At 37.9% G+C, this 14,621-nt stretch overlaps 1 protein-coding gene across 1 annotated transcript; it reads right to left on the bottom strand.

Moving 5' to 3' along the window:
* Positions 1 to 10,631: 10,631 nt before the first annotated feature.
* On the bottom strand, positions 10,632 to 11,240 carry LOC147501118 (uncharacterized). Its single transcript, XM_086603732.1, has one exon. The coding sequence runs from the start codon at positions 11,238 to 11,240 to the stop codon at positions 10,632 to 10,634; it is 609 nt and encodes a 202-aa protein (XP_086459858.1).
* Positions 11,241 to 14,621: the final 3,381 nt, after the last annotated feature.

Here is a 14,621-nt window from a genome sequence, read left to right as displayed (position 1 = left end):
GTGGCCGTGACATGCAAAAAAGGATGCTAAGCGCTTGTCCGAGAAGTGTGTTCCTTGTCGTAAATATGCTAACATGGGAAATCTTCCAAAGAACGGAACTTCATCCATTTTGAGCCCTTGGCCGCTTTTGCAAAGTGGGGTCTTGACATCGCCGGTCCTCTTCCAAAGCTCCCCGGCAGTTGTTCGCTTTTTACCGCCGCGAATCGATTATTTTACCAAGTGGGTCAAGCTATGCCCTTAGCCCGATCCATGCTTCAGATGTTAAAAATTCTTATGGCGAGACATTGTTTGTCGCTTCGGTATTCCAACATCATTGACTTCGACAATGGCAAACAATTTGATGTCAAGAAATTCGGACAATTTTGTTTCGACTTGAAGATTAGTCACAATTTCGCAAGACCATACCATCCCTCGCTTAATGGACAAGTCGAAGCTACTAACAAATCCATTCTTGCAATGCTCGCCGACGACTTCAACAGCCAAAGGAAATTGGGTTAAGGAACTTCCCCGCGTTATGTGGGCTTATCGAACCACACCTAAGCATTCAACCGATTTTCTCCGTTTAATCTTGCTTACGGTACGGAAGCGTCTTGCTTACAGAGTTGATGACACCAACCACATTTAACTTCTAACGTGGAATTAGAGTCAAATGATCAAGCACTTGCTCGCCAAAGCCTTGATAGATGAGACAAGAGATGTTGGTCTTCAACAGCTTAATTGCTAGTTATCGTCGATATGAAACGAAAATATGACAAGAAAGTTCGACTTAAAGTGTTTGAGAAAGATGATCGGGTACTGGCCGAAAAGACGAGGTTGATAGATTCCGTAGAATTTGAGAAAATTGACAGTCCATACATCATAGATCGCCCGCCACCAAAGGATCTTATTTTCTCCGAGATTTAGATGGGAATGTTCTCGATAAGCCGTGGAACGCGTTTCATCCGCTAAGCAAGTTCTATAAGTAGATTTTAGTTGTGTTTTTCCGCTATCCCGAGAAATAAAATAATACAATATTTAGTTTGTTTCCGGTTCAAGCATGTATTTTCCGTTGTTATCTTTGCATTTTTAAGACTTGGTAATCAATAAAGAAGCAGCTTCTTTTCACTTCCGCCCAATGGTATGATCACTACAACAAAATCGGCTAAATTACCACGTTTAATTTAATTAAGTCTAAGTCGAACGCTTTTACGCCGCTTAGTCATTATTATCGCTATAACAACAAAATCCGCTTAAATTACCACGCTTAATTTCGGCCTAAGTTGAACGCTTTTACGCTTCGCTTAGTCGTTACTATCGCCATAACAAAACCGCGCGAAATTACCACGCGAATTTTATTATCTAAGTTGAACGCTTTTACGCCATTACCACGTTTAGTCGAACGCTTTATCGCTACAACAAAAACCGGGCTTAAATTACCACGTTTAATTTCGTTAGTCTAAGTTGAACGCTTTACGCCATTTTAGTCGTTACTATCGCTATAACAGTAACGGCCGCTAAATTACCACGTTTAATTTCAATAAGTGAAGCAGCTTTTGAACGCTTTGAACGCTTTTACGCCACTTAGTTCGCTACTATCGCTTTATTTACAAAATCCGATAAAATTAAATTACCACGCGACTTTCCTATTTAAGTTGAACGCTTTTACGCCGCTTTTAGTCATTATTATCGCTATAATAAAATCGGGCGCTTAATAAAGTTTGAACGCTTTTACGCTTAGTCGTTATTTATGTTGAACGCTTTTACCACGCTTAATTAGTCAGATAATCGCTATAACAAAATATGACGAAATTACCACATTTAATTTCGGTCAATCTAAATTGAACGATTTTACGCCGCTTAGTTGGTTACTCACGCTTATGTCAACATCCGATGACGTGCCCCGCTTTTTCCGGGTCCTGACGGAGAGCATTTTTTCCGCTCAATATAATTTTGCAAGCTTAAAGTTAGCATTGGCTTTTTCATTCTATTTCGCGGTCATCTATATAATTCAACAACATTGTCGGTTTTCCATAGGTATGTTATTTGACAACACAATGATATTCAATTGCCAACACATACTTTATTTTATTAAAAAGAATTTTAGCTCTATGGTATTACATACTAAAAAATCACATGTTCATTGGTTTGGGAAAATCCAATGGTTTCTTCCAAACTTTTTCGTGATATACAACTCGCATAAATCTTTGTAATTCATCTTCTCACGCTCTAGTTCATCTCCCCGCTTCTATTAAAGTCTCTCACAATTGTCTTACGGGACGATTCACAATGTGCCATTTGCACATGATCTTGGCCGAGCCGCCGTTTAAATCGGTCATTCGCTTGTTATTTTTCTCAACCTCTTTTTTGGCGACGTTTAAGTTCCCGATCTTTGGTCGCCACGAAAGTGCCTTTAATTCTATCACATCTGCTTTTAAGTGTTTGTGTTCCTCCGTTATTTCACAAGGCTTTCCCAAATTCTTTTTCGACCATCTCCTCTCGCTTCTTCCGTCCGCTTCGGTTAAGTTTTTGTTTTCGCCTTCTAACTCTTTGATGGTTCCTTTTAACGCTTTGTTTGCCTCTTCCAATTTTTGGTTGAGTATTTTCACTTTCTTTATTTCTTCTAAGGCATTGACTTCATTCGAAGGATATTTTTTTCTTCACGACTTTTTCATGAATTTCTTTTGGTCTGCATTACTACCGCCGCTTTTAACTCGCAAAAAAAAAAATATATATATATATCCGAAGTTCATCATTTTTCTCGACTTAAACACAAGTTTGCAATAACCGATAAAAATAATACTATCATACCCGGTTTATACTATCAAGATCATTGACATTGCTCATCATATTCTCCGATGTTCTCCGTGATTCTCGTCACATTTTGATATTTTTGAGCCCTTCCATTGGCATAATCCCGGCTTAACTTCTTCACTTCGCTTCTCCGGACTTGAACATCTCTCGCTTCAACTACCAATTTCATCGGATTAGTGTTGACACTCATTTCTTTACCGCCCTAACGCAATTATAAAAAATCAACGATCAACTTACCATTAACAGATTCTCGTGGTTTTCCTCCACGCGTAGTATTACCCTCGACGCCACTTGCCGTTGGTTGTTGGATTCGTTGTTCCCCGTGATTTTGCTTTGCCGCTTATTTTCTTTCACCGACTTTGTGTTCATTGCACTATCTTTTGTCCCAGATCACCGTTTTCATTTTTTTCCTCAGATATACCAAACCGTAACCAGATATTACATTTCACCACACTTTTACATATCTATGTTTTCTACGGTGCATACCTTTTCCTCTTGGTGTTCCGTGATGTATTATATTTTCGCCCGGGATGTTTGGTGCATTGTAGTCTCGCCCCTCGAGGCATCATACATTGTACCGCTGGTTGTCTCTCTTGGTCTCCGTCGCCCGTTTTTCTTGTGGCACATCTTCTTTTGTACAATTCACTTTTTTGCTTGGCAAACTCAAAGACTAATTTCGCCGTGTTAACTCCGCTCCATCTTCTTTTTTTCACTATCATCGCCGCCGTTTAATATTGCATTTCTCGAGACTCTTATTCTTCTTTGCCATTTCGCTTTGTGTCTCCTTGGACCTATCGGGCCGTTGTTCGATACCCCATAATTTCGAAATCGACGATATCATCAAAGTAGCTCAGATCTACCAATCTTTCATCGAGCATTCATGAAAGAAGAACCAAGATTGCTCTCCACTTCCTTGTCCAATTCAATGTCCGGTAGCATACTCGCGTTTTCGTTAGACAAAAAATAACTCGTGTTAGTCAACAGTTTACTCGTAGTATAGTTTTCAATACTTATGTTTTGGCTTTACCTCAAATTTGTTCGCAGACTTTAAACTCGGCCGGATTCCACTTCCCTCGCAAGCGTACGTAAATCTATCCCATCCGTGTATACTTTTGGAAACCCTTTAAAACTTCTATTTGAATCCTTGAATTCAATTTCAAATTTTATGTACCCTTTCACAAGATGGCTTTTCGGTCGATCAACGCCGAAGATTTTTTGAGCCCCGAACCTTCGTTAAATTCATTTTGTAAACGGTGCGCTCGTAAAGATTAGCCGTAACGATATTGGCAGCTTGTCCCGTGCAATTTGCCACCACTCCAAGAATGGCGCTTATTTCTTTGCTCAACGGAATTGTTCCTCGCAATTTAATTGTGTGTAAGCCATTACTACTTCATCTTCTTCGACTTTCGTTTCAAACTCAGACACTTCATCCATCTCAAATTTTCGAAGTCCTAGTATTTTTCAGATTTCCTTGCGACCATCGACGCGGTTCCGGATGGTCGCCAGATTCCGCCACCTTCTTTCCACCTCACCAAGTCTCGTTCGCCATCATCGAAGTTTTTTCTTCTCGATTATATTTCATCCCAGATATTACGGTAGTTTCTACCTGAAAAAAAGCACATAACATCGGGTCGATAGGTCGAAAATCGGGTCGTAAAGCTCGAAACCGCCCAACAAAACAAAATACAACCGGTCCCAAAACTTAATTAAATTGGGCCCAAACAAAACATTTAAATTACTTAACCCACACAACTTAAAATAGAATCCGGGCCTCAAAACCCAACCGACCCATTTAGTCTTGACCCAAGCCCAAGCCCAAGTTCGACGAGTTATTGTTCATCTTTCTAGCTCCATCACCCACTAACAATCCGCCACCACTACAGCCCACCACCGCCACCTTTACACAAAAAGAAACCAGCCGGGTTTGGTTCTCTGTAAAACCCCTATCCACCGATACCCTCAAAACGCCGATTTTGTTATATCGACAAAATCGAGGTCGACGCCATTAATGGCTCCTCCGAGCTTCAAACATTTAAAAAAAAAAAAACACCAAAACCCAATGAACTAATGCAAGAGCAGAACGTAGCAATTACTGATAATGCAACGATCATCACCGTGGATAGGGCGCAGAATTATTTTAAGCTTAGCAAGGCTGCCTGATCATCACCGTGGTCTAAGCCTCCAAACTCCTTTCTTTTCAAGCCAATTAGATAATTATCGATTCCAAAAGCAAAGTTCTAGCTCATCCCGAGAACCAATGAGTGTGGACGTTCAACTACCTATTCAAGATTTCCAAAACTCAGGAACGACTTTGCATGGGTTTGAGGGAATTATTCACGATCGATATACTTTAACTGATCACATTCTTACAGGAACTCGCAGATTTTGAAAAACGAGGATTCTAACCGAAACACTGAGGGAAAGTTTTCCAGCTGTTTGATCAAGTTAAACCGACTTGATCAAGAATTCATATTAGAAGTAAACGTGTATGACTTTTAGTTGGAGAAATCAAACCCGAGAATGTCCGTGATGCTCTTACGTGTTTTCGACCTGGTCATGCCAAGACCAAACTTCATAACTCTATGGCAAAGGCTACAAAGAAGGAAGGCACCACCGAACGAAATGGACTACTCTATGGCTATAGATCGGTTTGTCCGCCTTTCGACGGACGTTATTCTTCTTCTCTGTCGGTGTTTCTATCAAGGCCTTGTTGCTTTCTAATTAAATATGATATAAGATTGTGGGATGTGCGGATACAAAGACTTATATAGGTTTACGAGGTTTTCTTTGGTGGGATTCTTTTCTCCAACTCCGACTTCATCTCTACACTCAATTCTTATCTTATCCTAACACTTTGAGTCCAATTACGCTTTTAACTTCCTTTTTTATTATTATTATTACTATACTGCCCCTATTTAATTTTCAACGGTATAATCCAAGTATCGCTATTCACTGGCACGCCGCCGAATTCAAATTTCAGATTTTTACGTGATGCGCGCATACAGTTTTTCGCAATCGATTTCTTTTGCAATTTTATTTCGTGCATATTTTATTTTTTTCTATACCTTTTCGGCCTTCTTTTATTACATTGCGGCCCTATATAACGTTAATTTGACATTATGTAGTTTCCGATAAATTCACTTAATTTTTTCCGATTGTCATTTTCCTATCGTTTTACGTTCACACGACACTTTCAGATATCGTTAATTTGACATTATTTCGTTTCCAATAATTCACTTAATTTTTTTCCGATTGTCCATTTTCCTATCATTTACGCCCACACGACACTTTGTTATACATTCCGCTTTGCTCTTTTCTTATTCCAAGTTTTCCTTGATTTTTTTTTTTCTTTGCCATGTGAACTTTGTTCGCATGACAAAAGGAGGCGGTGTTTTCACCCCCACCTACGCATTAACGCCCATTGGTAGGAGTCTCTATTTTATTCATTTAATCGACAGGGCTAAAGCCCAATTTGTAATACCATGGATCAATGTACAATGCCCATTAACTCATGTGTCTAAGGTCAACCTTAGCCACATGGTTTGCCACTAATGTACATTGATTTATGTCCGTGATTCATTTCTTATCAAAGAGATAATTATCGGTTGAGAGTTATATTCTATCACAATGACTCAAGCTACAAGAATACTTGAACTACAAGGATTCTCTACTCTACCTATATAAATACATATCTATTTTTCATTCAGAACCGTTCTTGAGACTTGATCCCACGGATAATTTGGGTAACGAGGGCAACCGCAAGGTACTGATCTCATCATTCCCCGATCACCATCATTTTTCTAATTACTTTTCTCGTTCTTCGCCTTTTCATCAACACTTGGTGTTCGATCATATTTGGTCGAAACAATTATTATACATAGATTTAACGTGAGTGAAACCCTTTTTTGTTAAGTTCGGTGCAAAGAGTCCGTAGATGAGTATCGGACAAGTGAATGCAAAGAATATTTCTAACTATACCAGGGATCAAATAATGAGTTCGGGATCTCAATATTCCATGATCTAGAATCATTATCAATAAGTTGAGAAACAATGATCTGTAATAGTTATTAACAAGAATAGAAGGTGGAACTTTACCGTGGGAGTGTTTGGTATCCAAGCATCATTCCAAACATTAATATTGGAACCTATACCCACATGCCAAGTTGAGTTTCTAATGATGAGGGGTAGAATATGAATCATACCTTTCCGAACCATGAAAAGTCCTTGTTTTATTATCTTGAGGAAGAGTAGTATGTGGGAAGTACTTAGCTTTGAGTGTGATGCTATCGAGAGTTTGGATTAGTAATGATGTGCCATAAAATACGAGAAAGATGTGATTTATTATTAAGATGAATGTCTCTAATACCCAACCCACCGGATCTTTTTGATTTACAAATGAAAGACCGACTTTTCGTGTACATTATTTTGGATTTGTCTTGTTTAATCCCCACTTTAAATCTCTTTGAAGAGCATTAATCTTATCAAGAATGAGAGGGAATGAGAAATGTACTCATATTATACACAGGGATGGCAGTCAAGATGGATTTTATTAACACTGTTCTTGCAGCTTGTGAGAGCAGTTTACTCTTCCAACCTGCAATACGAGCATTAACCTTTGTGATTAATTCAGCAAAGATTTCTGATTTGGGTTGTCCTAAGAATAGTTTAGAACCCAGATATTTTTCTCCCACCTCAATTTTTTTCATGTTTAAATAGTTTTGAATCATAGCAGCCTGGTTACCTTCCAAATTTTTGCTGAAGTGAATACCAGATTTATTAAAATTGATTTCTTGGCCTGTTATGGCGCAGAATTCATTTAATACATCTAGTATAGTTTTAGCTTCCTCCATGTTAGCTCTACCAAAAATAAAGGCATCATCTGCAAACAGAAGATGCACTATAGGAGCACTCTGATGTGAAATCTTGATACCATGCAGCTTGTTCTCATTTTTTTTTTCAATTAATATAGAGAGAACTTCCATGCAAATGATGAAAAGGAGAGGAGAAAGGGGGTCTCCCTGCCTTAGACCTCTATTTGAGGTGAAGTGACCATTAGGGGTACCATTAACAATGACAGAAAAGTGTGCAGAAGAAATGCACTGGTGGATGAGAGAGATAGAGTGTTGATTTACCCCTAGAGCACTTAAAATGTCCAGTAAAGAATCCCATTTAACCCTATCAAACGCCTTAGACATATCTAATTTTATAGCCATCAGGCCAGAAGAGCCTTTTTTTTTCTTTTCATAGTATGGATAATCTCGTGTGCAATGATCACATTGTCAGAAATCTGTCTCCCAGTAACAAAAGCACTTTGATAAGGGGATATAGAGGGGAACAGAATAGATTTAAGCCTATTAGCTAGCGTTTTCGAAATAAGCTTATAAGAAATGTTACAAAGACTTATAGGCCTAAAATCAGTGCAATTTTTAGGATTCTGGGTTTTGGGAATTAAAGCAATGTTTGTGTGATTAATGATATCCAGAGAATGTGCAGTGGAGAAGAAATTTGACACCATGTGGAAGATGTCATCACCTATAATATCCCAAGAAGAGTGATAGAAGATAGCAGGGAAACCATCAGGTCCAGGTGACTTGAGGGCTCCCATACTAAACATGACTGCTTTAACCTCTTCCTTTGTAATAGGTCTTGTTATATCCTCATTTTCCTCTTGAGAAATGATTAAAGGGAAAAGAGAAGAGATATTATTAGTGTTAGCCTGAAAAGGAATATTGAGAAAAGTTTTAAAATGTTTAACAAAAGCTTCACCTATAGCTGCTTTGTGAGATAAGACAGCCTCAGGGAATAAAAGTAACCATTCAGAATTTACAAGAGCTCTATCCAATCTTTTATGGATATTATCCGGAGCAGTTCGCTTGTTAGACCAAGTGTAAGGATAGCCTTTAAAACCTAAATCAATAAACCCTTGAGTATTGATGATATCATGAACAGGTTCACCATCATTATATTCATAAGGTTTCCCTCCTAACACTTCATCAGGGGAGAGAATGACATTTAGATCACCAATAACCAAGATAGGGCAGTTATAATTTGAAAGTTTTCTAACCGGGTCCCAACTTTGACTCCTAAGATGTTTGTAAGGGCTACCATAAAAGAAACAGGCTACCATCTGTGTATAGTACCTCTATTAAGTTCAGAGGTGATTGAGTTTGTCGTTGAGTCAAGAATACTAAGATCAACTCCTTCCTTCCAAAGAAGGCACATACCTCCAGCAAAATGAATAGGTGGTATAATGAAATGGTATGGGTAATTGAATTGATGGATGAGTGAATTGATTGTAGTGATCGAAGCTTTAGTTTCAGAAAGGAACACAATATCAGGATTATTTACAGAGATAAGATCATGTAAGTGTCTCATAGTGGAAGCATTTCCACACCCTCTACAATTCGTGAAAGCGTCTTCATATATTAACTCCATCGGTGGACCGATCCGGTTCACCACAAACCCATTTGAGGCTAGGGGAGCTAAGCGGCAACAATGATAGTATGTTATACATCTACTCTTCATGCTTTTAAAGATCCATGTGAAACAATCTCGCCATCATAATGTAAAATGTAATTTGCATATAGAGAAGATTGTTATTTATAGACATGACAAACTCATGGATGATGAGTGATGGCGAAAAGCTTAGACAAGTTAATATATTGGATATTTAACATGGATTTTTTACTCATAATACTTTTATGATAAGCAAGACATATATATGCATTTGTAAACCCAGGTAGACTTTTATAAACACATTTTGAACCAATATGAACAAGCTGGATATAAAGTTTAAGAATTAGAGTATTGGGGGACAGGGGAACCTGGTTTTGAGATGAAGATCCAGAGCCAGAGCCAATTTCCCATATATGCAAGTTTGATGGATCTTCAGAGATTGGAGTTACCAAGGAGGCGTCAAAAGAGATATGTGCTTCAATACTCATTTGTATTGCCATGTCTTTCTCCCATTCAGCATGATGGTAGTGATCAACATTAGTACTGTCAACTAAATGATGTGTGGTTTCATCTGAGAGTTGGTTGTTATGATCCCAACCATGTTCATTCCAGAGAGATTTGATCACCAAACCCTAAGCTAGAAGTAGCTGTGTCACATTTGGGCTGTGAATCATATCAATGATAGCCTCATTTGAAGGGACCGAATTTGATGGATTTGTGGTTGGTGTTGTTGTAAAGTTTTCTCCTTCTCCCATTGGAATTGTGGCATTTGGCTATATGAGTTGGATGACATCTTGATTTGTTGAGATTGGATTTGATGGTGGTGGAAGAGGGATATAGAAATTTTCATCCTCTAGATCTGTTTTTTTTTTATTGTTGTTGGGTCAGAAAATGAAACCTTTGATTGTCTTTTCTTTAGAGGACATGAGTCCTTTGACTCCATCAATCTTCTTTTTCTATTGAGGATAGTTTCGGTTAGTTTATGAAAACCGATGCCGGTTTTGGTGGTCTAGGGGTTTGGGATGAAACCGTGAAGTCGGTGATTTTGATAGTTTTTGGGTAAGTTTGGTTGGTAGTGAAGAAAGGAGTGGTGTTGTTTGGGTTGGATTTTGGTAAGGGTTGGGCTTTCTTTTTATGGCCTTTGGTTTAAACACTTTGATTGGTTTCGGACTTGAATATGGATCACAGCAAATCTCCATCCCTTCTAAGCCTGGTTTCTTGATATCCAGTTTTTCAACTGGTTCAGCTATTTCGTGATTTGCACCATTTTTTCTTTCCTTAGAGCCACCGCAACTTTTTCGATAGTTGTCACACGATCTACACATGATAAATCCACAGTTTCCTCAAAACTGCTTTGATGATGCCTTGTTTTATTTGAAATCATGTTACTTGTTATCTCTTTGAGTACTTGTGGAATGATTTCTCTTCCCGGATAAGTGAATTTGTTGTTGGAATTTGCCCCCTATTGTCGTGATCCGAAGAAGTTCGGTCACTGTTGGTGGTGCTTCATTACACATGGCGGTATCATGGGTGAATCGAAAACATTTTTTGCAAGAGTGGAAAGGAACACTTGAATATTCAAATCCAACCCATGTTGGTCCCTTATATAGAGTTTCTGTCATTGTTCCTTGACTAAGTGGCTTATGAAGATCCACCTCTACTCTTGCTCTATACCCAGCTGCCATTCTTGGTGCGTTTTCTGCTGGATCAACCTCTCGGAAGGTACCTGCAGCAGCAGCTAGTAGCTTTATCACTTCAGGTGATTGATGCTCTAATTGTAACCCAGTAAAGGTGATCCAAAAGAGGGCTGTGTCAAAAGCAATCTGTTGTGGTGAGAGATGGAGGGAAAACTTCTTGAGTACTAGGAGATACCCCATAATCTGCCATGGTTCATTCTTGAGGATTTTATTTTTATCAATCTCATTCTCAAAGCTGATAATGAAGAGGTTTCCTTGTGTTACAACTATATATGTAACTTCTGTTTTAGGTTCCATTTTGCCCTTATAGCCCTCATCACTTCATTTGGGTCTAGTTGGGTATCGGTGAAGAGTTTTCCGATCAAAGAAGTTTTCCATTTTATACTAGTTTGGAGCATCAAATCTCGTGGGATCTCCATCAGTGGAGTTGATTCCTTGGAGTTTATTAGATGAACTTGTGCAAGAACATGGATGATGTTCTCCATGAGAGCATATGGGGTTGGATTTTGGATGATATATAGCGGTTTTTTTTGTTTTTGTGAACTGGAGTGTGTTTTTTGGTTGGCGCGGTGGCTTTGTCGGTTGATTGAGAGAAGTATATGTACTCTTCCTCGATATTTGAAGTTTCGATGCTTCCGAGGTAGGGTGGTATGGTATCTGCATAGGTATATAGGTAGTCGACCGATAGTCGTGTAGGTCTATCTGCGGGGATATCTGCCCGGATCTTGTCCAGTTCTTCTCGAAGATCCATCAAACTTTCATTCGGTAGAAACGTGATCCAGCCATAAGACATAAAGAAAGTTAGTGTGGAAACCCAAAATCAAGAGACCGAAAACCTAGAATACAGGTTGTTCGGATAGTAGGTTGTTAGCTTGGAAACAAGAAAAGACCGACCAAATAGCGCCAGAAAAAAAAAAGTAGTAAAAGAATTTTTGAATGTCTTGAAAAACAAGATTTAAAGGGATATAAAAAAGAGTGCCACACTGTGGGTTTCAATGGCTTCCCTGCTTGAGACAATGGACAAGATTGTTTCAAATGAAGGCTTGATTCCCTCGTATCCAGAATTCGTTATCTTCTTTGTGTAGTACTATCCAGAATTCGTTCTCCCTCCATTCCTTATCTTCTTTGTGTAGTACTATCCAGAATTCGTTCTCCCTCCATTCCATACCATATTTTTCGGTTTTTTTCTTTTTTTTCCTTTGTAACTCCCTACCTCCCTGTAAGAGGTATTCCAAACACATGTTTAAACTAGTTTCAGGCTAGGTTCGGTTAGGTTCAGGTAAGATTCAGGCTAGAGTTAAAGATGAAGGGGGGAGATTTACCTAAGAAATTAGTATAGTAGATTTAGTGATGAAATACCACCACCACTATTGGTATTTTCTTGTGTTCCACCACCATTACCATCAATTTCTTGTGTTCCACTATCATACCAAGCTTTTTATTGAATTCCACCACAATTCCCTTAAAATATGACTCTCACTTTAACTCTTGGACATGATGTAATTATTTTCCTAATATCTACGAAAGCCTCACAATTTCAAGCAAGGATCTCAGTGGATTCGAACCACCATCTTCTTGGAATATATGCATGCAAAAATTGATTTCTAATTCCAAGAGCTCTACCATTTTGAGCTAAAGATCCACTTTGGAGTTATGTTTTTTTTTTCCGAATAACACACTGTTTTATATACAACAACACCAGTTTTATTGTCGTGAGAACATAACACACTGTTGTAAAAAGAAATTATGCATCCGATGAACTCATACGCTTAAATTGCCACAATAAAAAATAATTACATTGTCATAGCAACATCTGCCACTTGGTGCAATTAAAATTCCACCAGCACTACCCTATTTTGTGTTGAGAACACTTGCCAAAATTTCCATTACGCCAATGATAAGAAGTGAATTTTACCTCGCCAAAGGCAATTTAACTAATAAAATAGACAGTAACAAGACCAACAATACCAATATTAATTATGTACTCCAATTTGGAACAATATCACAAATGGAATTTATTTGAGTACTCATTTATTTATATGATATGGAATAAGAAAATAAACAAAAAGAAAATCCAACAAATTATATACCATTTTAATAGTTTCATACTAAGGAAAATTACGTACCTGGTACAACATCAGAAGCAACCACCCATGAGATTCTTACAACAACGAGATCAGTCAACTAAGGATATTATTACATAGCGGTAGTTACGCAACTAAGAAATTTAATCGTACAAAGGAATAAATTACCTCGCAATTGCAATTTAAGTTTCTGAGTATACTTGCTAGCTAGAATTTCAATTACGCCAACCAAAAGAATCGAATCATACAAACTTTGCATTTTGAATTTAGCTTTAAAATTGACAATAACAAGAGCTTCGTCATTATCTACCAAATACCCTAATTTAAAACAATACACCAAATACAACTAATTGATATGATATGGAATAAGGAAGTAAATAAAGAAAATATAACCAAATTCAAATACCCAAATTGAATTTTAATAGATTCAATTCATACTAAGAAAAAATAGGTTTAATTGAACATGTGTAATGAATAAAACCCACTCACAATTAGAAATGCACACCTAGTACAAAGTCTGTAACAGCCAACTGTTGCGTCTCACACTCGGTTGGATATCCTCACATCCCCCTTTCTCTCTCCATCACTGTTCTTTTTATACTCCCTCTCTTATATCGCAGCCGTCCACCTGTCCTTCCATCCATCTCTTCTCGGCCTTTCACGTGTAGGGTTTTCACTGTACCTTTGTATTCCGCAATGCGCTACCCTACTCCCGCGTCTTCCGCCTATCTTGCCTCGGGCCCATAAAAGTAGTTATCCCCTACGCCGCGATAATCCCTTCATAGCGTGCATCGGACTGCTCTACCCCTGGCCCCCCTTTCCCGCTAGTAACCACCGCTATACCAACCAATTGGATTCTTACAACAACATTGATTAAGTAGATTTTTAAACAGGGCAGAAAGAAACAACTAAAGGGAATCAACAAATTTTTTTTGAAATGAAAATAATCATAGAGAAAGAGAGAGGAAATAGTCTGGATCTTTCTTCTTTTTTTTTTTTAGGACATTGGTGCATTTTCTTCTTCGTTGATATTTCTATTTTTGTTCAAAGCATATATATTTTTTTTCCTAAGTTTGCTCCTCTTTCTTTCTTTCTTTCTTTCGGTTTTATTAGTTTTTATATTTTAGAGTACTCTTTTTCTTTTTATTATTTCCTTTGTTTTGTTTTGTTTTTATTATTAAGTATTTATTTAGTCAACAAAAATGACGTAAGGGTTTGTGCCTTTTTTGTTTGTCAGGAAAGAGATTGATGGCCCCTACTTGAGTGGATATCTCAAACAGATCCAATGGTGATAGTTTAGATTGTGCTGTATTACCAACAGATCGGTCTATTGATATCAGGACTCTAATGAGTAATTGATAAACCATTCCTTTTGACTTTCTCCTCTAAAATTGTCTATGTTAAAGGAATGATAGGTTATCGGGAAAAAAAAATGTTAAAGGAATGATAAATGTTAAAGGAATGATAAATTATAGTGTAACACAATGAGAGTGTAACGCCACCAAATCAAAAGGCACCACCTGGATATTTACCTATCAACTGGGCAAAGTAGTAAACCCCAAATAAAAAATGAAAAAATAGGGGTTCTTCTTCT

Source organism: Coptis chinensis, chromosome 4 (assembly GCF_015680905.1).
Source record: "Coptis chinensis isolate HL-2020 chromosome 4, ASM1568090v1, whole genome shotgun sequence".
Lineage (NCBI taxonomy): Eukaryota > Viridiplantae > Streptophyta > Magnoliopsida > Ranunculales > Ranunculaceae > Coptis > Coptis chinensis.
Note: the sequence above shows the minus strand (reverse complement) of the source record. Positions and strands in the feature narration are given on the sequence as shown.